The 27646-nt window shown below is 34.7% G+C and overlaps 2 protein-coding genes, 1 long non-coding RNA gene and 1 other non-coding gene across 6 annotated transcripts in view; 2 read left to right on the top strand and 2 right to left on the bottom strand.

The window, feature by feature from the left end:
* The window catches only part of ift172 (intraflagellar transport 172), a 71418-nt gene extending 48844 nt beyond the window's left edge, over positions 1-22574 (top strand). Inside the window, exons 39-49 of one of the 3 annotated variants that reach the window (XM_073932361.1) lie at positions 2948-3034; positions 3122-3238; positions 3629-3739; positions 3838-3957; positions 7111-7206; positions 7486-7545; positions 10597-10695; positions 10779-10932; positions 13725-13816; positions 14094-14194; positions 22375-22574. In XM_073932361.1, the coding sequence (XP_073788462.1) occupies positions 2948-3034; positions 3122-3238; positions 3629-3739; positions 3838-3957; positions 7111-7206; positions 7486-7545; positions 10597-10695; positions 10779-10932; positions 13725-13816; positions 14094-14183 (1026 nt within the window). In that variant the 3' untranslated portion in view covers positions 14184-14194; positions 22375-22574. 3 annotated transcript variants of the gene reach the window in all.
* Positions 19002-20884, bottom strand: LOC137488676 (uncharacterized). Its single transcript, XR_011007834.2, has 2 exons — positions 20540-20884; positions 19002-20422 (listed from the first exon to the last, which is right to left on the bottom strand). It is a non-coding gene; the product is annotated as an uncharacterized lncRNA (long non-coding RNA).
* mir124-2 (microRNA 124-2) lies at positions 19591-19673 on the bottom strand. The gene has a single exon (NR_030060.1). It is a non-coding gene; the product is annotated as a microRNA 124-2 (primary transcript).
* A 1758-nt stretch (positions 22575-24332) lies between the features above and the next one.
* The window catches only part of msraa (methionine sulfoxide reductase Aa), a 136467-nt gene continuing 133153 nt past the window's right edge, over positions 24333-27646 (top strand). Inside the window, exon 1 of the mRNA NM_001082893.2 lies at positions 24333-24468. Coding sequence (NP_001076362.1) covers positions 24333-24468 — 136 coding nt within the window. The remainder of the gene's footprint in view (positions 24469-27646) is intronic.

The following is a 27646-nucleotide window of genomic DNA, read 5'->3' on the forward strand; positions in this document are numbered from 1 at the left end:
AAAACTTTTCCACCTCTTCAAAATATCATATTTTCATTTACAGACATGCAGTTTTTTTTTTCATTATAGAGACCTGTTTAAGTCTCTGAGTCCACTGAGCCACCTTTAGAGAACCTTCTTCCATTCAATGTATTGTTATAATATTTTTTTTTTTGCAACCAGTAATAATATTCTTTGGACAAATCTTGTTTCTTTATTAAACATTTCTTTGGACATCTTTGGACAGTGTTCCCAGTAAGCAAATAACTGGATTGAGGGGTATTTTTACATCTAATATCTTATCTATTTTTATTTTTAACATTTTTCCAAAATTTTTGAATCTTGGGACAATTCCAAAAAAATATAGGTATGATCTCCAATTTTACCACATTTTTTCCAACACAAAGCAACAGATGGTCCTTTTACATATGTAGATATTACAAAAGGAGTATTGAAGTACCTTATTTTTCCCAACCCTAGTTTCAAGGACAAAATTCTTTTTTTCCCCATATTTTCTTCCCCACTTTATTTTAATTTTGTCCAACTCAGCAGGATTCCAAATTAAATTGACAGATTCAGAAAAATGGAAGAATCTTCAAAAGATTAATGACATGTTTATAGTCTAAACAAAATACAACAACAGTATTAAAAAAGAAAATGACACGGTCATCCAAACTAATAAGCACAATAATATCACAGGTGTAAAATAAACTAAATTAATTCAATATTTTCAAGATGAAGTTGATTATTAATTCACACTTAGTGGGAAGGAAAGTGATATTTACAGAGGAGCGGTATATTCAGACCTTTGGAATCATTTCACTTAGAGTAATCTAGAAGAGGACCCAAAGTTTTTTGAATCCTCCAGAAGTTTGTTTTATTGTGTGTCTAATTGTCTCTAAGAAAACTGAAGATGTCTTTAATGTGCAAATATGAATATAGGGAGTGTAGGCGATTTCCAATTTAGTCCAAATTAAACTTTTTTTTGTATTATTTTGAGCGAAATATTAAAAAGGTAAACAATTTTTTTTCTAGTCTCCTTATATTTAGCAAGAGTGCTGATATTAGTGGGAGGGCACTGTATAAATTTTAAACCATTCTAGTGTTGTAATGTTTTGCCAAATTCTGATTTAATTACAGTTTCTTCATTAGAAAGCTTACTTTTGACATAACTCTAGATGCTACTTGCTATCAATGTAAATGAGAATGCTAGCGAGTTTCTATTGTCCAGGTATTTCGACCTGGGATTGTTGATCCAACTTGTGTTGTCCACTCGGCTCAAAAAGCCGGAGAGCTGCTGTAGCTGTCGGAATCCTGTATAAGTTTGAGCAAATAAAATCTTTTTCCTAGCAATGGAGGTCGAGGTTAAAGAATGCATTAAACGAGCATAACACTGCACTGCTGACTGCAGCTCCTCCGCTACTGTATTGTTTTCAGTTATTGTTTGGAAGGAGAGAAAAATGGAGATGATTGGCTTGATTCAATTTAGAATAACAGATATGAGTCACCAAATTGATGCGAGCGCTTGCCTCTCATTGCAATGCTTCACTGGTAGCATAACCGTCACTGAATGATGCAGGTCAGGGCTTTTTTATTGAAAAGACAGAATGTTAACAAGGAAACTAGTTAAATGTACACTTCTGTGATAAAATGGAGCAGCTCAAGGATGTTCTGTATTTTGTACAAAGGATTTGAAGAAAAAGTGTTTTTTGTCTTTTTGATTATAGAATAAATTAGTCACAAAAGACAGTTTAAAATGTTGTAAATAAAAATAGTAAAATTGTAATAATAATCATAATTTATTGATTGTCTGATTGATACATATTTACTTATTTTAATAATTGTTTTCATTATGTCAAATTGTCACTATTTGTCAGTCTGTTTATTATTATTTTTTTTTATTGTTGTGTTTGTTATATTAAACAATTAATTATTTACAATTATTATTATTATTATTATTATTATTATTAATATTAATATTATTATTCGATTATTGTGTTTGTTATAATAAACTATTAAATATTTATTATTATTATCAATATTATTGTTATTATTATTGTGTTTGTTATAATGAACAGTTAATAATGTATTATTATTATCATCATTATTATCATTATTGTCATTATTATTGTTTTTGTTATAATAAACAATAATTTTTATTATTATTATTTCAATTGTCATTATTATTATTATTATTATTATTATTATTGTTAATTCTTTTTATTTCAGACACTAGGTTCAATAGTACAAAAGACAGACAAAACAATACAAGCCACACAATATAGATTAAAAAGGACAGTTATGCCAATATTTCATTAAATGTGACTGAAAACGCACCTCAGTAAGCCTAGTGTTTATCAATAACTTTAAAATGCTATTCTGAGAATTTTCCAACCGACATATAAACTTATAGATCAAATTTCTCATCAAAGGAAAAAATTATTGAACTCTTACATTACAAAACAATTTACTCACACTACACAATTTAGGTTTTTAAGAAGAATCCTCAAACAATTATTGTATGCAACCTGCAGCTTATGGAGACTCTCTTTTTAAAAATTATACCACAGAGGAGCTGTATATAAAGAACTGCAGTTAGTTCTTAAGAGGTTTACTTTAACCTGCTCCAAACTGAAATAAAACTTTCTCCTCAGTACATTTGCTTGAACATATAACTTTTGTCGTTCCCTGTGCATATAATTGTCATCACTCATGTCTTCAGTAAGGATATGCCCTAAATGTTTAACAGTTTTACTAACATTTAAAACTTGCCCTGACAAATAAAAATCTGGAAAAAACATATCCCTATGTTCTTCGGTTTTATTATTACTATTGTCATTATTTTTGTTTAGTATAATAAACAATCGATTAATAAATTAATTTATATTATTGTTGTTATTATTAGAAGTAGTAATAATAATTTAAAATCATGGTTCATCCTAATAGTTGTGCTTTATTTTTTAATCAGTTGGTTGGAGTAGATGTGGTTGCTGCACTGGACATGTATGCAGAACGAGGACAGTGGGAGAAATGTATTGACACAGCCTCCAAACAGGTGCTGATTTTCCTGTTCCTTCATCCAAAAACTGTCAGTCTGCAGACATGACAAGATCTTTACATGATCTGCCTTTCTCTTTAACAGAATTTTAAGGTGCTGCACAAGTACATCGCCCTGTACGCCACCCACCTGATCAAAGAAGGTGAGGTGGAGAAAGTGCTCAGCCTGTACATCCAGCATGGAGTTCCAGCTTATTCACAGGTACTCACATTACATCACTTTTTATATCTAATTTCATAAAACAAAGTAAAATACTTGTTTTACATTATATAGAAGATTTTGTCATTACAGGTACAGGTGGTGTCTAAAGTCATTATTTCATTCAGCTTTTTGGTTGTATGGTTGTATGTTTTTAATTGTTTTAATATTATTATATTATTATGATCTTGTATAGCTGAAAATTCTTGTCTGTACTAGTCAGCATATTTTTTGTTGTCTTATATTGTAATCAGAAAAAAGACATCTTCTTAACCTTTTGAAATATAGACTCCAACTATATCTCCAACTATATAATCACTCAGATGTCACGTTCAAAGAATCATATAAAACATTGAGCTTTTTTTCTATAACTTTTTCCTTCTCCTATGAAAGAACTTCAACATCTACAAGCGGATGTTCCAGGAGCTGGTGAACCTAAGGGACCGGGATTGTGCGGAAGCCTTTCGGATGTGGTCAGATCTACGGGACGTCCTTCTGTTGTTGGTAAGCTCTGGGTTTAATGGCATCTTTCCCTTAGAAGATTATTTAGTAAGTATTGTTTAAATGAAAAATCTTACACTTTGTATGTCTGTTTTGTGCAGTGTGAAAACCTGACCAAGTCATCAGAAGCTAATTCTCCAGCGCATGAGGAGTTTGAGCAGATGTTGCTGGTTGCTCACTATTACGCCACTCGTTCTGCAGCCAAAGGCATTGACCAGCTGGTGTGTGTATAGACTTCACAGCAGATCTCTGATATATACAAACAATGCTGATTATGCATCTTGACATCACATTCTTTGAAAGATTTAAAAATAGTTTTATTTAGGGCTGTGCAATTCAATTAAATTCAATTTGGATTTCATATTTGGCCTCCAACGATTATGAAAAAAAAAACAACTGTAAGCGAGATTAAACAGCTATTATGTCATATCCTGGCCCTTTTCTAGCGGTAATGAGAAATATGGAAATGAGTAAAATCATGTAATGTGACGTTTGCAGAATGGGATGTGCTTTATTTATTGAAGTGCATTAGATTTATTCTAGTTTTTAAAAGCACAAATGAGAACTTGTGCTGTTCTGTGCATGCCCACAGTAATGGAGCAGAATATGTAAAGTCAACTTTCTTTTAAGAATGCAAAAATTTGTCAAACATGTTCTTATGTCATAAATGAACATAAACAGTTGAGAATAAAAATGCATGTGGAAATCACTAAATCAGATCATTGTGGCTCTTAAAGTGACAGTGGGCTATATTCCTGCTGCCATCTCTGCTTATCATCATTATTATTAGTTTATGTATTTATTTTATAGTTATTTTTGGTATGTAGAAATGTTTTCCTTGTACTTGGCTGAGGCTAAAAAACCATCCGCTGTGTAAATCATTTGCTGCAAGGCCGTAGAATAGCTCTTGACATTGTTGGGGACATGCATCCCTAGAGCGCATGCATTTAACAGCACAAATTCTGTTTCAAGACTTCCCTCTTAGATATGCTTAGCGTTTATAGCAGGTTTGGCATGCTGTCCTGGTAGAGAACCCTGAGTTCGGAGATACTTGAGCCCAAGGCTCCCACCCGTTCAATAAGCATATAAGGGGATCTGAGATTAGGTAGGTCTTGAGAGCTCCCCTTCAGAAAAGGGGGGGGGAAAGGAGGAGATGGGGTGGAAGGGGGAATTCTTCCAAAAAAAAGATAGAGCAGTAAGGAGAAAACGATCCATTTGTAGTAAGCTTGGATCACTCTGATTATTACTGATCACAGAGGAGAAGCTAGTCGTCCTCAATCACGTGTTCCTCTCGAAGTTAGTTTGTGAAACTTCACTTTGCGCTTTCAAAAGCATGAATAAAGTACTTAATAATATAAAATAAACACTTAATAATACAAATAACAATCACGTCTCATGCTGCAAAAGTCAATTTAAATGATTTTACTGCAATCGGGCTTTGAGGAGGTTTGAATGTAGAGAAATTTAAAGAGGTGTGTGATGCAATTTAACTTTTTTATCCCGATTATTGATTTGCTTAATTATGGAGGGCAAAATCAAAAACAAATTTTAATTAAATTCACAGTCTTGGTTAATAGTATAACAGTGAACTCGTGAGGAACTTGACTATGTGCATGTGTAGGTTACCAAGGGTTGATAGAGGTTTATTTCATTTTGAAGTCGATTAAATTATTGGTAGAGACATTTCAGTAATTGATTAATATTGGGAGGAACACGTTCCCTCCATTCATGCCAATTCTACACCCTTGATATGTCGTAATGTTTGGCAGTTCATTCGCTGTGAAGCGACCCCGATATATAAGGGACTAAGCTGAAGGAAAATTAATGTAGAAATGTAGAGTATGAGGACCAGAAAGAGGGGAAGGATCAGCAAAGGAATCTAAGGGACTTAAACTATAGTCGAGCTATGTTTGAAGGGGTAGTTTAAATTGATATGGAAATACTGCAATTTAATTATAATAATTATTATTATGTCCCAATTAACTGTTGCTTAACCAGAAGTTTAACAGATAGCGTAAGACAGCAGAAAGCAGATTGGGGAACTTAAGTGACTTTACTGTCAATTGTTCTTCTTAATATCTTTCTTTTTTGTAAAATTACAACAAAGAGGGAGAAAGTATGTATACATCCATGATTAATTCAGCCAACAGTAAAACTTTACAAATGCACATTTTTATACAAATCTTAATATGCATTTGAGGAAAATTATCATATGTATACCACCAGCATAACATGAACAAGTGTTTGTACAACACAATATAGGTGGTATATAACTGATTATAATCAAATGAACCTTGAACATTTATAAAAATAGAGCTTTGGTAAAAATAGAGCTGTTATGGACAAATATTTCTGTTTAATCAAGTCCCAGAAATAATCTGCATGTTCATCACTCCCAACCGCACACTGAGAGAAACCGAAAGTAACCCAGATATATAGTGTTATACTTTAAATATTCAGTAGGTGAGGGGTCAAAACCACAAGTGGCTGTATGCGTTCATTCATTCATTTACTTGTCCAGCAACTTATCCAGCAAGTTTTTAGCAGCGAATGCCTTTCCAGATGCAACCCATCTCTGGGAAACATCCACACACACACACATTCACACACACACACACTCATACACTACGGACAATTTAGCCTACCCAATTCACCTGTACCACATGTCTATGGAATGTGGGGGAAACCGGAGCACCTGGAGGAAACCCACGCGAACGCAGGGAGAGGTTATATGCGTCTGTACAACAATGATAGTGATTCAAAAATATATGTTATGGTGGGCCAAATCTCGTTATATTTTGACGTCAGTTGCGGGCCGGAGGTAGAAGGAGGGAGGGCTGCAAATGGCCCGCGGGTTGGCAGTTTGAGACCCCTGCTATAGAGTAAAGAAGTATGTGATTTCAGGACATAGTATAATGTTTTGCAAACGTTTCCTTAATAGTTCCATGGTCAAGCCATTATTGACTATGCTCAAAAAATAAGGATCAGAACGATTCCAAAGATCCCACAATTCACTCAAACATGGAAATTCTGCCATCATTTGCTAACTCTTCACTTGTTCACATGCTATTTGAGTTTCTTTCTTCTGTTGAACACAAAAGAAAATATAAAAAAGATAGTATCTGGCACCTTGAAACTTGACTTCCATAGAAATTTAGTTTTCCTACTACAGAAGTCGATGGGCAACAAGCATTCTTCTAAATATCTACAATTTGTTTTCAACTGAAGGAAGAAACTCAGGTTTAAAACCATATAGGAAATAAATGTTTTTTTGGGGGGTGAACTATCTTTCCAAAATCCCCGAAAAATGACACACTTTACCTTTATGTAATCTGTGTTGCTGTAATTTTGTATGCATGTTTGTTTGTCTACAGAGTTCTGTGGCGGCCAAGCTGTCCATCTCTCTCCTGAGGCACACCGAGCTCATTCCAGCTGACAAGGCCTTTTATGAGGCTGGCCTGGCAGCCAAGGTGAACTCCCAGCTCCATACACACACTCACACAGCCGCTTCAACCATTCATCTGAGACAGAGAACAGGAGGGCAGCTAAGAGCCCTGGGAAATTGGCTTAATTCTTCTCTGTTTGCTCCAATAAAAGCACACAGCAAGTGTGAATAATTTGATTCGCAAAGCATTTCGAGTTGCCTCACGTTCTGAAAGACTCTTTCTGGAGTTCTGATTAATATTTCTTCAAATTTTCATTTTTTAATTTGAGCTGTTTCAGTTCAATGATGAATATTTCTCATGCAGGCTGTTGGATGGGAGAACATGGCTTTTATCTTCCTCAATCGCTTCTTGGATTTGGCTGATGTAAGTAAAAGACGCGTGCTTGTGTGTGCAGTCTGATGAGTATCTGTCAGATGAGACTGTAGGCTACAGAGAGTTAGCTGGTGTGGAACAAACTTAAACTATACAAGTCGCTTGCAAAAATAGTCATCTTGCTGCCCTTTTGCTACATGTTTTTATCCATCGAAGAATGCATTAAAAGAATTGTTCTCTCAGAAAAGATAGTTTGCTGTTAATGTACTTGCTCTTAGGGTGTCTTTTGACTCTTGTTTAGTAGAACATATACTGTAAGATTTTAAGCTGTAATAGTGGTCCTTGATGAGTCATTAAAAGTCAATGGCTATCAGTAAAAGTATATACAGGCAAAACTCCTAAAAATGTATCACCAGGGTGTCCGCAGGGTGTTGAAAAGTATTAAAAGTTGATAAATCAATTTAGAGAAATTTAAGGCCTTAAAAAAGTATTTTATAAAAATCTTAAATGTTATTTTACAATGTATTAAACTTTGTATTTTTGATTTAACATTGTAAAGTTGTATAGTAAAGTTTGCCTGAATTTAATCTGTGAATATCGGGGTGCTGTGTAGTTTATGAAATTGATAAAATCCTGCTAGATTTGACCAGTGTTGCCAACTATTTTCAATGAAAAAGCACTAAGCTCTGCTTGCAAAGTTGCTAAATGTCGCTAGATTATGTCATACATCAATTTGCATATTACTGACATCATCACATCTAACAGTTTCTGTTTGTTTAATAACCTATGGTTTATAAAGGGGCATTTATATTTGCACGTAGCTTTATGTATGCATGTAAATTTAACAAAATGTATTGCTGTTTAGGTAAATCAGTATAGATGATGTATAGGGAATTTGCAGTAACTGTCACTAAAATCTCTTGATTGTGAAAAAGAAAAGAACGAACGGTCAAATGAAATTGTTCAATTTAAAACATAAGAGAAGCAGATTGGTTTAACTGTACAAGGGAAATACCTCATGTTTGCAGTGCTAAATAATTTGCCATCGCTAAGCAGAGAGGTGATCTGCTCTCACACTGCTGGTGGGAGAGACTGCTGTACGAGGATTGGGGCGCCTGTGAATGCTCTGGGGTGGGGGAGGGACCAACAGCATCACCCGCGGCTTGTTAGGAAGAGTAGGAACGGTACAGTACGGAAACATGACAGTCTAAAAAAATCTCTAGTAACACCAAAAAGAGTTGCTAGATTTGTGGCTAGTCGCTGTTTTGAAATGTTGGGTCTGAAAAGTCACTAAATATAGTGACAAAGTTGTTAAGTTGGCAACACTGGATTTGACATCATGCTGCTTTGTTCACTGCAGTAACCAAGGCAACACTGTTATTCATGCTTTTCTACAAGCGCCACCTGCTGGATTAGCATTTTTATTTAGTATATGAATAATGTTTTATTTAGGGTTAGTTTTTAGTCAGGATTAGTTTCTTACAACCAGTATTTAGTAAAAATACTGTACGTAAAAATTTTTACGTAAAAAAAGTGGCGATGAGGTTTTAAAATGTATGCAAAGAGACTTAAAAAAGGGCTTAAAAGGTATTGAATTTTACTCTCTGATTCATGTATTTACCCTAGTTACCATAAAAATATTAAGCAGCATTAAAATCCGCATGAAATCCAATTTTACAATATGAATTTTGCTAGCGTACATTGTAAGTCTTGAGGTTAACAATTATTCCATTCAAGTTAATCCATTAATTAATAATTTTTTTTAATCAAAACCTAATTATTTACTTACTACTATGGCAATCCTTCTCTAATGACATCAGTTTGACAGGGCGAAATATGCTTAGCTTTGCCCCTCTGTTTTTTTTGCTTTTAGTGAAAGACAAGAGGAGGAGCACAAAAGTAAAACCCCACCCTCTACTTAATATTCCATTTCAGTTGGCAGTATATCATCATATAGTCTGCAGCAACTTCCGGTTCAGACAGACTTTAGTGATAAGAAATGTTTTTGGTGCCCTAAATCAGTATTACTCAACCCCATTCCTGAAGGCCCACCGACACTGCATGTTTTTAATGTCTCCTTTGTCTGTTATACCCATTGAAGGTCTTTAAGCCTCTGCTTATGAGCTGATAATGTAAATCGGGTGTGTTTGGTTAAGGAAACATGTCCTAAATGGCACACTATACACTAAGTACTTATGCACTTACACACTCAACAGCATAGTATATGTATGTAGTGTCGTCCCAGATGGAACACTATTGTTTTTTTATCACTAAGTGGAAATTCAAACCGTTTCTCTGATGACGTTTGGAAAATTAGCGAAATAAATGACCAAACTACCAAATAATACCTGCCTAGAAGAATTACTAAATAAAGTAATTCAACATCAGTAACCGAAAGCTCCGATACATGAGCAAAGCAGCAGCTGTTGAGTGTGTGAAGTGTCCATCATTCCACATTTTTTTTTAACTGTCGAATAGTGCATCATTCGAGTGTTTAAAGTGCACTTACTATTTTGGTGTATTTATTATTTTTTTTAGTGTGAATGCACTACTTACACTATTTATATTACTAAACGGTGTAGAATAGTGCATAAGTATGCAATTTGGGATGCTCCTATGACTCCCCAAAATCAGCAATATTAATATTTAAAGAAGGATCATAATGATCCTGTGATGTTGAAGGTCTATTGGAAAGTCAGCTTTGTTATCAAGTTAAGTTACATTTTAAAATATCTTAAAATATAAATGTTACTTTAAAGTGTAATAATATTTCATAATTTTACTATTCTTAGTGCAATATTAATCAACTTGATGAGCAAGTATTTTATCGACCCTCAACAAAAACCATAGAGTGTAAATCTTTGGAAAACTTGTTTTAGAGACTTTAAAAAAACATAATGTCATGTCTAATGATACAATACAAATTTAAGTGAGCTTTAAGCACAACCAAAGAGATTTTTTAACTGTGCTTATTTCTTAGGGGAAATGTAGTTATATCATGGCTATCTTGACATTTACTGCTTTCAGCCTCTTCATTGGTTGGTTTTGCCTCTCTGTTTTTTTCAAAAGCCCATTTATTCTTTAATTGTTTTATATATTCAGGGCATTGATGAGGGAACACTGGATGCTTTAGATCACACAGACTTCCAGGATACAGACATCCCATTTGAGGTCCCTGTTCCTTCCAGGCTACACGTCACAGTAAGCCTTCCCCACTTTCATTGGCAGATGCCTATGTATTTTTTTCTTCCTCGAGTGAATTCTTCCCGTTGGCTGTGTTCCAGGTGGAGAAGAGGGAGGAGATTAGAGAATGGGTTCTGACTGTGTCCATGGACCAGCGGGTGGAGCAGGTGCTGCCGAAGGATGAGAGGGGCACGTACGAAGCCTCCCTCGTGGCCGCCAGCACTGGCATCCGGTCCCTACCTTGCGTCATCACAGGTGAGACACAAGTGTGCTGTGATGGGAGTGTGCAGGGAGATTGATATTTCCTTAAGATTTAATGTGAACTGACGTTGAAAAATAAAATAATCTGTCCTATTTACTCACCCTCATGTTTTTCAAACTTCAAAGTGTTTTTTTTATTTGTGGAACATAGAAAATATATTTTGACATATGTTATTTGTGTTTTTGTCCATGGCACTCTAAAATTGCATACTTCTTTACTTTATAAAATGTTATGAAACACTATGTGTGCAAACAATATTTCCGAGGCCCAGATGATCTACTGCATTCAATGAGATTCTGAAATGTTCATTTAGTAGACTATTTACTAGGCCACATGATAGGATTTATGAATGGGAGACAGTGCAACTAATACTGGTAGGTTATGTGATTATTATAAGTGGATGTAGTGCATCGAAATTTCACATTAAACATAAATTTAAAGAGATAGTTCACCTAAAATATAATTTTACCTCATTATTTACTCTCCTACATGTGGTTTTAAACCTTTGAGTTCCATTCTTGTTGAACACAAAGTGCGGTTTATTTATAAGCTAATTTCGAGAGGATCATATGCTTGTGATTGATCACGGCTGGTCCCGCATCAACTTCACATATTGCGCTAATCAGATAAATACTAACTCCCTATAAATAACTAGAGTTTTTTTTTACTATAGTCATCTATGTCTTAAAGAATCCCCCCTTCCACCCCTACTCCTCCACCTTCTCCTGATAAGGCAGCATGGCGGCCCAATGGTTCGAGCCTTTACTGGGCCAGTCACCGTTTCTGTATGTAGTTTGCATGTTCTCCCCATGCTCGCATTGGTTTTCCCTGGGTTCCCCCATTTCCTCTCAAGGTTCCTTGGACATATAATATAAGTAAATTGACTTATCTAAAGGGGCATCATAAGTCAAATTCTTATCCAGCTATATCTTTTAGCTATTCTTAACATCATCACAAGCAGGGGAGATCTCGAGATCTACCTGAGCTTAAACTCCCTTTTCGACCTTCAAACGGGAGGGAGTCCCAGGCTCGAGGATATTCTGAGCTCAAGGCTCTCTCTTGGGACCGCATGCCAAACACACTTTATTATCGATCAACAACTAAGTGTGAACTCTTGAAAGAAGATGTTTTTAAAAAAAAAGCTTGTTACTGGTTAAAAAGTTCACTATGGAAGTCTATAGGTCCCAGTAACCAGCGTTTTTCAGAATGTCTTCTTTTGTTATCAACAGTAAAAAGAAACTCAAATAGGTTTTGAACAAGTGAAGGGAGAGAAGGGCGTTTTTTTCAATGAGAGATGCATCTTTTGACTTGTTTACTAACGGCTGTGAGTGTTTTGCCGCATCTTGCGTTTTTGCCGTTGCATATTGTGCGCTCTTAGTTCAAAAAGGTCAACTCTGAGTGGAAAAAGCGCACTATTAAACTTTTTCATTCTCCAATCAAATGAAAGCAGAGGTGGAGTTTTTGTTAAGGTGACAGCAGTGTTTATGTTGTCAAGATGACTACGGAGACTTTTAAAGATAGAGGAGAGACTAGTGGTTGCTGTTTTGAGTTATCCCGTGCTGTATGACTTCACAAATCATGAATATCACAATATTATTAAATATATTACAATTATAACAATATAAACAGCAGGCATGCAAGGTGGTGCAGTGGGTAGCACGATCCCCTCAAAGCAAGAAGGTCACTGGACCGATCCTCTACTAAGTCAGTTGGCATTTCTGTGGGAAGTTTGCATGTTCTTACCGTGTTGACATGGGTTTCCTCTGGGTGCTCCGGTTTCCCCCATAGTCCAAAGACATGCGCTATAGGTGACTTGAATAAGCTAAATTGGCCATAGTGTATGGGTGAATGCAGGAGTGTATGGGTGTTTCCTGGTGTTGGGTTGCGGCTGGAAGAGCATCATCTGTGTAAAACATATGCTGGATAAGCTGGCGGTTCATTCCACTGTTGCAACCCCTGATTAATAAAGGGACTAAGCCAAAAAGAAAATGAATGAATGAATATCAACAGCAACACACGCACACAATACGCAGCTTGTTCTGTCATTGCATAGCGACATAAACAAATGCAACGCACTTCTTTTTTTATTGTCAACAAAAAAGGCAGTGTGGTGTGCCTCGCGTTTTCAGAATGGAAAAGCCTGTTCGGTGTGATCGGCCCCTAAATGATGACAGAATTTTAATTTTTGGGTGAACTTTCCCTTTAAAGGTTTTAAATAAGTTCAAAATTCAAATGTAGGTCCTATTTAGAGAATGTTTTTGGACACAATGTAGATTTGGACCCTTTCACTTTTGATTGAATGCATGTGGACAAAATGAAATTCATGCTTATTTTTACCAAACCCACAGTTGAAGATATTTTTAATCAAATCTGAGACATTTTGACCCTTGGTCTAAAATATTATTAATCTAATTCATAGAGATTTCAAGAAATAAATAGATATGAATTAAGAAGTGTAATCCAAGTCAAGTTCTCGGTTAATTGCCTACAGTAAAACCATACAGTATGTGCTTCCCATGAGATTTGTGGTTTTGTAACATTTTCATGTGAAAGCCATGTATAATAAGGTGATACCAAATGATGTGTAGCTACTTGGGTTTTAAATGAAGATGTTACAAAACCACACATTTCACTTGCGTTTCTTGTGTGTTGCACATAATTTCCCATGTTTTAGCAGTCCAGGTTTGGAACGACATGAGTCATGAATTTATATTTTAAAATTAACTAAAGTACTTATAAAGCTTACATGCAAGTTGTTTTTTTTTCCTTTTTATTTGAAACACAGGTTACCCCGTCCTCCGTAATAAAATTGAGTTCAAAAGACCAGGCATGGCAGCCAATAAAGATGACTGGAATAAATTCTTGATGGCTACAAAGGTACAAATTAATCTTTGTTACTTTTAAGCTTTCACAAAGAATCTTTAATCACACCACAGTGATTTGATTTATAATTAATCTGCTGTCTTGATTAACACTGAGGACTTAATTTATTACCATTTATTTTTTGTGTGTTGAAGTATGAGTAAATATTCTCTTTCGATACATTTCATCATGTTTTTTTTTTTCATCCTTGTATTTTTGCATTACTTCACACTCAGTTTTCCCCATGCGTCATGCTTTGATCATGATCACTTGTTTTTGTTTCACCCTTTAGACCACTCACAGTCCAGAATGTCAAGATGTGCTGAAATTTATCACGCAGTGGTGTGGAGGTCTCCCATCAGCTGGATATTCCTTTCACTAAGAACGGGGAAGGTGCACAATATCTATTTCTCTATCTGTCGTCATCCACACATTCACCTCCCAGCTTCTCTGCAGAAACATTTAATCAGCCTTTTTTATTCGCTTTTCCAAAGGCAATGTTCACTTCTTGGTCATCATTCCCTGGCCATTTATTATATTTAAAGTATCATGAGGTCAGTACCCAAAGCTCATTTTCTGCGTATGTTAAATATGGGAAGCCTTTGTAACATATTCCCTAGTTCGTACGAGCTGGATATTTTGATATTTAAACACTTAATAAAAAACTATATTTCATAAAGATTGTCAGTGTTCTCGTTCAGGGTTGTATGCAGAGATTAATACTCAAATGTAATTATTATAATTTTATGTCCTTGAATAATTGTCAAACTTTTAGATACTATAACATTTCTAAGCTTTCTGAAGGCCTTTTGCTCTTTTAAGATAATTCCAAACGAATGACTTATATGACTGGTATTCATGAGTGTGTCTTTTTATCAGAGGTTTTATATATATATATATATACACAGATAGATAGATAGATAGATAGATAGATAGATAGATAGATAGATAGATAGATAGATAGATAGATAGATAGATAGATAGATAGATGGATGGATGGATGGATGGATGGACGGACGGACGGACGGACGGACGGACGGACGGACGGACGGACGGACGGACGGACAGACAGATACTAACCTCTGCTTTTAATTTATGGATTAAGGGATAAAACGAGGATTTCAAACATCAAAATGAGAAAACATTTATATTGATTATTTGTTCATTATAGATTAGAATGTGCTTTTAAAAAAAAATATTTTATTTTATTTTTTTATCTTTACAGTAATTACTAACTCTAACTTTAATGACATTCAGTGTAATTAGTTTATCACAAACTCTTGTCTTTCAATGAATCATTTGATGAAATATTATATGATTACTTGTGGTTCACAAAGGAAATATAAAATTATATTTGTCATTTTGAATATTTATGTATCTTTCAAACCACTAGGTATTACCAATTTCCAACAAGTTATTTGTTTAAAAAATGTGGAGTATAACAAAATAGTATGATTGATCACTTACAGTGCTCAGCATATATGAGTACAGCCAAACAAATCTCTCATATAACTTACTATTTTCTATAGGATTCTTTACAATGTTATATTTGTGCATATACATTACTTTAGTCTAGTACTAAAGCCAAATCTGAAGCTCATCTAACAAAATAACTACAATAATGGTTGAAAAATGAGTAGTCCAAATTTATATGTTATGAAAAAATCATAAACAGTTTTCAAAAATAGCAAAAATCAAGAGAAACAAAAAATATATAAAATTGTGTTGAAATTTTGTAGTTTGTAATTTTATTTGCAATATTTTGCATGAATTTAAATATATAATCTATTTCTAAAGATATTCTGTGACTTAAACATTATTTCGGTTAATGTATCTGTTTAATAAATCCCTTTTGTTTAAATGCACCAAAATACATTGTCTGTATTCGCTGAGAAATGGATAAAAATATTAGTTTTCAAAATGGGGTGTACTCAATTATGCTGAGCACTGTATTATTTTACCCATTTTTATAATTAAGTTATTTGAAACAATAATGCGAATGCTTAACTCGAATTTAATATGATCCTTGTATTTATAAGAACTATTTTGTTAATTTTATTTGATGCAGACGGCAAAACCGTACATCTGGCCTTTGAGAGATATAATGATCAGCTGGTTTAGGATAATTAATTGTCACCTGTCAAACAACGCCACCTCGTGGACACCATAACGTGTAATGGGGTGAGAGAGGACACAAACACACACGCACATTCATAGTACACGCGCATTCGTGGCCTGGTACAGTTACAGCTCTCATGATGTAATAATGTTCAGGAGTATTTTCATTTTCGAGCTACATCTTTGTTGCATTAAAAGGTATTAAGCTTCGAATCATATTTATACTATGCAAATATTTTATTAAGTTAAAAAAATAAGCATTAGATAAATAAGTGGATTTAAAGAGTGGATTTCAATTTCTCGCTATTATAGCTATACCTGAATGGATCATTACTGGTGGTGCTTAAGTTGCATTGCTTAAAAAAATGGTAAAGAAATTAACTGCCATAAGGAAATTATTTGGAGCGACCACCCACATAAGGCCTATAAACATTAAGTCAAAACGTGTTCGAGTACTTTCTATAGGTGGTCTAAGATTTTCAGAGGTTTTATGAAATGAGACTCATGTTCTTGTCTGTCGCTGTTTTAAGCATTACGATAACGCATTGCACGATTAATGTTATTACGCTACGCATAAAAAGATTTTACTATAGAAAGTCTATACAACAAATATATCACACTCTTTATTGATGTAAAGGTAAATTAGATTTTAATTTTAAATGTACGACTTGTATTGTATTGAAAGCATAGCAAAATCGTTTGATGAGTCAGATTTCGACAGATTGTATTTAAAATGTACATTTTAGTCATTTAGCAATACAGTGCTCAGCATGTATAAGTACACCCCTCAGAAATCTATCTTTTGCAATTCATATTTTAATAGGAAGCTATTCAGTATTACATTTGTGCATATACATTACTGAAGCCAAATATGGAGCTTATCTAACAAATTAACTTACGATAATGGTCCAAAAACGAGTACACCCAATTTTATGTTATAGAAAAATATTAAATACAAAATTAAAAAAGAGGAAAATCAAGAGAACAAGCAATTTTTAAAAAAAATTTACTTAAAATTTTGTAGGTTTTAATTTTCTTGCAATATTTTGCTTGAATTTAATTGTATTATCTTTTAATTTCTAAATATGTTTGGCGACTAAAATATTATTTTATTAAATATATCTGTTTAATAAAGTAGCCTACCAAAAATACATTGCCTATATTCACTGAGAAATGGATAAAACTATTCATTTTCAAAATGGGGTGTACTCTATTATGCTGAGCACTGCAGATATATTAAGCTCGAGTTGATTTCAAATGGTTCGCACTGTGAACAAAGTTAGCCATGTTTTTAGTCAGTTTTGTTCATCTCATTTAAAAATACAAGCTAATTAGCATAACTCTGTATATATTCATAACAGCCATTATTGCAGATATGTCCTTGACTTCTAATTTCCTATGCTCATTTTCTAATCCAATAACCTTCCATTTAAATCCACCCATGCAAATCCCATTGAAATAGCTTACTTTAGTGTCACAGCCACCGTGTCCCCGCGTCCTTCAAGAATCAACATTTACAAAAATTACCAACTGGCTGATTGAAATACAGGGGCAGCTGAATTTAATCTGCGACCTAAATATTCTTTTGATGAAATATGCTAATGTAGGCTACACCTCTGCCTAATGAGGTTGATCTGACATTATGCAGTGTCCTTAAATACCCTTTAAAGGATATAGCATTTTCGAGGAGGCCACGCACGGTTCGCGGCTCAGAAAAGGCTGTTGCTGAAAAGCGGAAAAATCTGTTCTGCATAATTTTTCATTTTTCACTAATGCGATGTTTTTAACCATTTTAGTGCACTGATTCGGGGTTACATCATTTACTTACAGTATTCGAGGCCTATTATGTCACGCAAACGGTTTGCTTCGTCTTGAAGGTTTGAAATAAAATAAACTTAAGCCTTAGCAGTCGAGTAAGGTTTGGTTTATAAAACTAAATATTTATTACCTATATTTATGGAGCTGATTATCCTGCCCTGAACGCTAATAAACGGACTTTGCGTAGGCTATATGGCCATGTTCTGGAACAGGTAGGCCTGCAGATTCTGTGCGGAGGATAATTATTGTTTAAATAACATTTACAACTAATACACGAACGTGGACCTTACAGGATCCTAAATTAGCATACCCCAGTTCGATTGTAAATAAGTAGTCTCGAAGTATACATTATTACGGAATAAGCGTTTATATATTTGGCTATTTGAATGTTTACGCGTTTAACTAATGTCGTTTCATTTGCCTTTTATTTAAATAAGCAATTTGTCAAAAGCCTATATGGGCCTACTTTTCCAAAAGCAACCAGATAGGCTAAATGACCTTGAAGAGGAGGTTACTGGAATGTGGAGGAATACAAAGATGGAACATTTATCTGGATGTACAGACCTGTTTCAGAAAAAAACGAACATATCTAATCAAGAAAATATGTAATACTACCAACATTGTATTCTACGGCATGCTTAACACGCGTATAATGCAAATGCGGGTATGTAGTAAATAATAATCGAAATCCGCTTCAGTTTTCATTGCCTCTATCATGAAATTTATTTATACACTGTTTAAAATAGACTCTTTAGGTGTCAAGAAGATTTGCTGTAAAAGGTTCTCTAATTATATGACTCCATTATATGACTATGTTATTCGAGTCTTTAAAACGTACTTGATATTGCATTATGTTTTCGTATCAGTGTTTTGATTGGTGTGTTATTTAAAGCATGAATAGCCAGCATAAGAATGTAGTGGAATCTATGGAACCAGCCAGTGATGCCTTTTTGCTTGCTTTTTTAAATTGCACGTTGAAAATGTGAGTTTTGTAAACTCTATTTATATACAATTTCGCTTAAATTGCAATTAAAATATCTTAGTTTTGTTTTTAAATTGCACATGGTGGCCTGCATGTAATAGACTACTGCAATTTCTGAGCAATTGATAACATTTAATTATATATTTTTAAATATCATTAAAACTTTTGTGTTTAAAAATAGAACTAAAACGTTCTAATAAATGTATTGCCATGGTAAAAGACAGTTCTGATATATCGAATTGTAGTGGCAAATATTGCGTGCAAGAAAAAAAAGGTATAATGTTTGCTTCGTGAATATGTGATTTTATTGACAAGCTAAAATTCTTTACAGAATCAATAATACAACACAAATACATGCTCAATATTTCCTTTGCCCTTTAAAATAGGACACATGACAAAAGTCATCTTGAGGACCCAATAAGTGTTCATAAATGTAAGAAATTAGAAAGGTTCTGTTTAAATCGCCATTGTAGGCCTTACAGCTTTTTATCAATATTTTCCGTAATCTTTTCCTAAAGACATTGTATCCACGTACAGGTCTCCAAGTGAGACTCTATATGCCATTTCTAATTTTTGAAATCGCCCAAATGACGGCAGTATATAAGAAAAGGACGTTTCGTCAGACCTCAAGGTTAACTGTTGGTGTTTTTAACTCGAATGTTCAAAATGACACACTATAATATTCGAGAAAATGCACTTTTGGCAACCCAAAGCTATGGATGAACACACAGCAATATTAAAGATCGTTTTGGCCGCATTGATGCGTCGGCTCGCCTCCACACGCGCGTTCATACGAAAGACAACTGTCATGCATCGCAAAGCACGGATTATCTGCGTTGTGATGTTAAAAACACACTCGTCGATGATATTTGCCATCTCTCTTGGCATTCACCGCGTGCCTTAATTGTATGGACATTTAAATCAAGGTCCGCTGTGAACACGAAGAAAAGCAGGCCCGTTTTCAACCCCAAAACCAGCAGATACTGTACACACCAGGCAGCAATGATGTTGCACCAAAATGTCTACGTCCTCTTCCGATTGGTGTAGCATCAGCAGCATCCAACACTGCACAGAGCATCATGCATCCTTACAGCATCCTCACACATAAAAGCGTTGCCGTTTCTTACATTACCTATTTTTCGAAAGCGTTATTTCCACAGCACGGTGCGCATCTCTCCATCATGTGTTGGTGCAACATAAGGCCCGAGTGATGGCAATAAAAAGAAAGCGCTCAGTGGCTTGCTGCAGTTGGTCCCTTACTCAACTCCCATGAGATATAAAAAATAGCAGAGGGCCCATCTGGCTCCTCACCAGCTTTGTCAACTCTTGCATACGCTAAAATGCTAATGACCTAGATAGCTCATGCAAAATGCAGCAGAGGTAAGAAAGACGGGGGAAAACTGTGGGACTAAACCAGAGACACCGCCGCCTCGTGTGGGGGGTCGGGCGGGGTATATGTTAGAAGGTGGGGGCAGTTGAAAGCACCTGCATCTGGAGGGGGTAAACTAAATATTGGGGGAAAAAACGTGGAGGGGACCATTTGTCAAAGCCAACCTTGCACCATACACAGAAAGGAAAATTCCCCGCAAATTGGATTTTAATTAGGCGATCCATTCAGTGACGTCCATTCAGTCTGAAAATCAAAGGACCTATTAATATAGCCTGGCATAATTTGATACAGTACGCGTTTACAGTCAGCCGAGCTACAAGGAGGAAAAAGAAACATGCTTTAGTAAAACAGACGCATTTGGTTGACATTAATAATTTGTTACAAGAAAGAAAAGCAAAAACAATGCACATCAATTTAATAAAAAACTTACACAAATACACCTTGCGGAGCTGGACATAAGTAAAAGGATTTTGTCCACCAAGATAATAATTGTCAATATATCCAGTTTGGGGAAAACGTCCACAAGGCAGTCGCTGCAGAAGAGCGTCCTTCCAAACCCATCAAATGTTCCGCACGCTTTTGCGCACCTTGATGCTCTTGGATGCGACATAAATCATTTCCGCTTATAGTGTTGCATCACTCAAAATTTCTTCACGATAACAGAAAAAATAAAGCAGAAAAGGCAGCGTAGAAGCAAATAGCCAGAGCAGAGGGTTTCGGTGCTCGTAAGCAGAGTCGGTCATCATGTGAAATGGTGTGATGCAGAGCGCGATCTGACAGAGAGGAGGAGAGCAGCCCAGTTTATCACACACACTGAAGCTCTCCGTCCTGCTCTTCTGTTCCCTTCCCTTCAGAGAGGATTATACTCTGGTGGAAAGAGGTGGCATCTGTCGGGTTACCAAACATTAGCCGTTTGCAAAATAGTTTCTGCACTTCTCATGATATCTCTTTTAGTTTGTCGTGAATTTAAAACAATTGTTTTGTGTGTGTGTGTGTGTTTTTATTTTGATTCACACGTCAATGTGTAATTTGAGCAAACTACCATACTTGTTCATGACAGTCTGCAGAAAAACACAATTACGATTTAATTTAATTTATTTTTTAACATTTAAATTTAACCCAAATTAAACATTACTCTACAGAATGCGTGAGCCAAAATAAACCACAACGCACCTTAAAGAAATGAGCTAATCGTATGCCATTTACTGTAAAAATTTCGACTTAAACTACTTCACCTGAAACAAATATTTTGTTAACAACTCATTATACCCTCAGAAAGTATTAGTTCATCAAATTGTGTCTAAAAAACAAGGCCGACTCCATATGGCCTGTCATCTGCGCGTTGAGTCCCATCCCCCACACGCTCATCCCTCATGCCGCATTGATTTATTGTCGAACACTGATTTTTCTCATTTTATTGCTACACGAAAACGCTCCCAAATCACTGATATTTCGCATCTGGTTAGTCATGCAAATCATTCGCTCATGCTTTTATTAAAAATACGCAGGTCTTTGTGTTTTACTAAACGTAGATTTCAGCTCAGTCTACGAATTATTCAAGGGGATTTTAAAGGAATTTTATTCAATAATTAAAATTAATTAATTCAATTCAAACTAGTTGACTTCAAGTACACTTTAATATGTTGTAAAGACTACAATATGTTCATGACAATGTAGACTAAAGATAAATAAAGGCAATACGTTGCTGTTTTATCGATGCATGCTGAACTGACCTAAATAATCCTTCCAAAAGACGGCTTTCGCAGTGGTGCCTTACAAGTACCATTTCTGGTTCCCCTAATAATCTTTCATTGAACGGTACTTAGAACGACCATTATTTTTTCAGCCTGAAGAATATTTTGAACATCCATAAACCCCATTTAAACTAGGCTTAGAACCTTTTGTGGGGAATGGCTCGAGAATGTTAAGTGTTCTCAATGGAACCATCAATGTCAATGAAGAACCTTTTTTTTAAATATCGTACCGTTTCTCTGTCTATCATTCTATCTGTTGTTCAATCAGTCAATCAATCAATCAATCAATCAATCAATCTATCTATCTATCTATCTATCTATCTATCTATCTATCTATCTATCTATCTATCTATCTATCTATCTATCTATCTATCTATCTATCTATCTATCTATCTATCTATCTATCTATGTGCAGTGTTTCTTTCATTGCATGTATTGTGGGGGGTTTGCATCCGCGCATACACTTGCTTTGAGGTCAGCAGAGGTCTCCTGATCCTCTCTTGTGTTGCAGTTTAGAGGACTGTCGTCTGCCGCACGCGTGCCTCAAACAAACACATTCGACACGGAGTGAACTCCAGATGGTAAAGCTTTTCAATCCACCCTTATGCTGACGACACATGGATAAAGACACTGTCTCTGAGTGCTCGAAGACAGCCAACACCTTCAAGGGCCCCTGAATATCATCGCATTAAACAAAGAAATGTCTACTCAGTGCTCTGTTTTCTGTATGTTTATGATTATTTTATGTCTCCTTAAGGATATAATTTGTGAATCTGCTTTTATAAACACAATCCCCAAACCATTAACACATCAAAAATTAACAAAGTTAAAATGTAATTTAATTATTTTTAAATTAACAAGCATAAATTCGTAATTTTACGGGGTTTTTTTCGGCAGCTGGGGTGCCAGGAAAAAAAAACTAAAATTGCGGTAATAAACTGCCGTTAAATTACAGAAATTTACAGTAAAATAACAAGACTTTAAATTACAGAAGTTTACCAGAAATTTAAATTTAAAGAAATGTCTGTAATTTAATGTACGTTATTTTACAGTAAATTTCTGTAATTTAACGGCTGGTATTTTAAGTTTTTTTTTCCAGAAAAAAACGGTAAAATTATGGATTTTTTTACAGTGTTCATGACATGTTGTGGACATGCAGCTACACTGTAAAAATCTTTTATTTCACATTTTCTGACAGCTGGGGTGCCGAAAAAAAAACAAACATAAAATGACAGTCTTAAGTTACAGGCATTTACCGAAAAACATCGAACTTAAATTTCCTTAAATTTAAATTTGCTGTAAATTTCTGCAATTTACCATTTATTTTTTACGGCAAATTTCTGCAATTTAATGGTTATTAATTTTTTTTCTGCCACCCCAGCTGCCAGAAAAAAAAACATAAATTTTTTTTTTACAGTGTACATTTAACTGATGCCTATACAGACTTGGTTAAGCATACTTTAAATGTTTAGAAATTGTTGCACATAAACATCAGGAGAAGTATATCGGCCATAATGGCTATAGCATAAACTATCTCCATTTAACAAATGAGCTTTTTAATATTAGCATGTTAAAGGACGTCATTTGCTGTAATATGTGGCATATAAAAAATCCATTATTTTATAGTTTTTTGGCAGCTGGGGTGCTGGAAAAAAAACATGAAATAACGGCACAGAAACTTTCTTAAATGTTAATTTCCGTTAAATTTCTGTAATGTAATTTATATTATTTTACAGTAAATTTCGGCAATTTAACGGTCATTATTTGACAGTAAATTTCTGTAATTTAATGATCGTTATTTTAGGCTATAGCTTTTTTTCCCCGTCATCCCAGCTGCGGGAAAGGTTTTTATTTTTACAGCATATAAACTCACACTATGTATAAACTTACTATAGAGTGTGTATAGCTTAGCCTATATAGTATAAAAAAACAACAACACCAAATTAATCAATTTTCCTTCGTCTTAGGATTGAAATGAACCACCAATTTCCAAGACAAAATTATAAAGGCTATACGAAGAGTTCAGATGCAAAAACGGAAATTATTTTATGTTTGTGTTGAGATTTTTACCTTTAAATACCAGGAAAATTACTTATTCTTTGCCATAAAAGGGATATTACTGAACATAAACCGGAGCTTGAAAAAAAAATGCTAATTTTAGAGAAAAAAATTCAAACGGCATTTAGAGGCCTTTGCATCTAAAGTCTTCATTTATATATGTATGTGTGTGTTTATATATATATATATATATATATATATATATATATATATATATATATATATATATATATATATATATATATTATAACAGCACACTGCAGGCTCAAAGTTTTATTGATCCCCAAGCAATACCTTTAAGACAGAAAGGACTTTTTACTTGTTTACAATAAATATATAACCAGACAGTTATGTTAAGTAACGAGCACGCGCTTGTGCAATCGTTACACACGTGCCGCGTGTTTTGTGCTGATGGTCGCGCGAACTTCCGTGCGTTTGATCTGGCGTCAATTTATCCAAAGTAGAATGGGAGAAATGTCTTCCAAAGTGCAAATGATATCGCCGGAGGAAGCGCTGCCTGGAAGGGAGCAGAGCATTAAAGTGTCAGGTATGGTGCTGTGGATTTGCCCGAGTGTTTCAGTTTCCGTGCTAACGCAGCTATGAGCGGACAAACCAAAGCAGCATAGTGTTTTACGGTTTAAGTCGCGATGTGATACATTGTTGTAGGTTACGGAAATAAAGCCAAAGTTCGTGCTTGTTAAAGAAAGCTATGAAGGGTTTCTCGCAGTCGAGGAAACGGGGGGGCTTTGTTTTGTTTTTCCTGGATCTGTGTGACGCGCATGCGCATTGGCACACTAACGTCTGCTCATTTTTAGACATTATTTACAAATAATATTTAATATTTGCATGTTTCGCAGTACGCAGGTATCAACTGATATGATTTGCCATGACACCATTAATGTTAAATACACCTTATAAATAAACTTTCTTTAATTCTCTTCTATTTTAAAGTTAAAGTGGCATTTAGGTGAAGCAAAACTATTTTTAACTGATTAATATCTCCAACTCTCTTGGCATTAAATATTCAATATCTTTTTTCCCTCAGAGGCAGGAGTACAGGGTAGTAAAGGGCAATAAAGGCACACTTGCAATGAAACAGAACAGCTGACTCAGGCTCTTACATAAAAATGGAAATGCTGCTTCTAGGCGGGTGAAGAGCTCTGATGGGACCAGGAGGCTTGCTGCAAATCCTAAATCATCCCGTTTAAGACACGTAATTTCAACCAAATTAAAACACTTGTTAAAACAGCAAGTAGTTATTTAGTAGACGGTTCCATCCAAACTGATATGGATAACATGGGTCCAATTATCAAATGGCATGCATGTAATCATTTTCAACTATTGGCTGTCAGTGTGTGTTAAAACTAGGCATGGGATGATAAGGCATGGGATGATAACCGTGTTTACCGCGGTTTGGAAAAGTCAAGGTTTAAAAACCGCAAAAAATGTTTGTTATATTGTTCCCAAGGTATATTTAAGGGTTTTTAATGTGTGTTTTTTTGTCTCTTATAGAAATATGTTTTTTAATACTAAGGAAGACAGCAGAAGTAAATGATTTGAAATTATTTAGCCTGACATGTTTACTGTTCCAAAACATTATAATTAATAATTAACTTATGTATAATAATAGACATATAGAGCTTTTTTCAAAGGAGTAAGAAATAATAAACTCGCTACCAAATAAGTCCATCATAATAACGGTAACGTTAATGCTATTGTTTTTTTCCCTGCTTTGATCTACAGTCTAACGTTATAGCAGGCTGATATAGACTGTGAATAATATGGTCTGAAAAGGTCCCCAACAATATCAAGAGCAAATCTTTACCATTGTCATAAAACCAAGATATTTTTATCTATGGTTATCATACCATCAGAAACCTATACCAGCCCATACCTGGTGATACCACAAATAACAACAGCAACAAAGCAAGATGTTCCCTGACATCCTAGGTTGTCTATGAAAGCTTGCAAACAGATTAGTAAGTAAAGATTTTTGCCAGCAAAATGAAAGGGACTCTCCTGAGAGCTTATTTTCTCTGCAATGACAATTAAAGAGATAATTCACCCCAAAAAATTATTTCTGCTTACTTCATGTTCCAAACATATTTGAGTTTCTTGAGATGTAAAGGTGGTGATCATCAGTTATTTAAATATTAACCCAAACATCGCTTTCAGCAGTGTGTATGGCATCTTGATTTTAGTGTCAGTATATTGCTACAAGTATAAGAAAAATAATAATAAAAAAAATCTTGGGAATTACTTGGGAAAAGTAAGTAAGTACTTGGGTGTAAGGACATTAGCTGCGTAAAACATATGCCGGAATAGTTGGCGGTCCTGTCCTCTGTGGTGACCCCTGATAAATAAGCCAAAGGAAAATGAATTTATCTATCTTACAAACTGGAAAATCAATGAATAATTAAAAATTATTTATGGAGTATTATTTGTCCAAAATTGAATGACTCCAAATGTGAAAAAAGTCATTTGAATTTATACAAATTAGCCACTAAATTAAAAAAAGTAAATTGGTGCGAGGTTGTGTTTGTATATCAGAGCGTTGAGTTTGGTAACTGCAGTTCTCTTGATGTCCACCAGTGTCGCCAATGACCATTAGCTATGTTTCCATTCACCTATTTTTAAGTGCATTATAGGAATATTTTATTAAATATACTTTATGGAAATACCAAGATGAATTTTGAAAATTATTAGGATAAACTTTTTATACAATAAGAAAAAAATGTGCATAAACTATGATAACATTTTACTAAATAAATACCAGTATGTGCATTAAAAAGGTTATGTGGTTTTGTTATGAGATCATGTGACAACAAAAATAGGTGTGACGGGATGTCCTAAATGGACAAACCAGAGGACCGACATAGTAAAATATCAGAAATTTTGTCAATTCTAAAATCCCTTAACCAGAAAAGTCTGTCATCAAATTTATATGCTCTTAGGATTGTCTTTAGTGGCTGTGCTCCCAAAAAGGGGTTTCAAGCCTTTAAAATTCACGGCGTTCATTGCATTTCATTGTCTGAGGTGAATGTAATTTATTATATAGGAAATAAGACTCACATTGACTTCTCCGAAAGTAGCAAATTTTGTTTTTCTTTTGGCTCCAGTTTATTAGGAAGTCATAATTTTCTGTCACATTCACATTGCAAGGCTTCATGCTTAAATCAGATTTTTCTCTTATATCTGATTTTTCTGCATGGCTGTTCACTTTGTTGTTATAAATGTGGTCAGTATCAGATTTTCAGTGTCAACAGATCATGGTTTAAACTAACCCACATGCACAAAAGTACAATTACATGTCTTTAACAGCAAAAAAAAAAAGTTTAAGTCTGTTAATTTTGGGTCTTATGATAAGAGAATTAACCTGATGAAAGATTTATTCAGTCTTTCATGTTTGGTTCTGTTAATTATTTAAGTGACAGCAAATATTTCATTTTTTCAGTTCTATTCATTTTATATATGCATGGACATGTTTATTGTTGCATCTAACTGAACAATATTTTTTAAAAGGTTAATGATTGATCAACAAGCACCAGTTTTGCATTTACGTTCTGTGGTAAAGTAATTGCCCTGTGTGCTATTTTACTATGCTGCTGAGGAGTATATGATGTTTGCAGCACAGAATGTTGACGCATGTCAATCGAAGATGATGTAAAAGTCACATGAAATCCTACATAACCGTTCACAGTGCGGTCGCATTACAATACTACATA

This window comes from Danio rerio, chromosome 20 (genome assembly GCF_049306965.1).
Source record: "Danio rerio strain Tuebingen ecotype United States chromosome 20, GRCz12tu, whole genome shotgun sequence".
Taxonomy (NCBI): domain Eukaryota; kingdom Metazoa; phylum Chordata; class Actinopteri; order Cypriniformes; family Danionidae; genus Danio; species Danio rerio.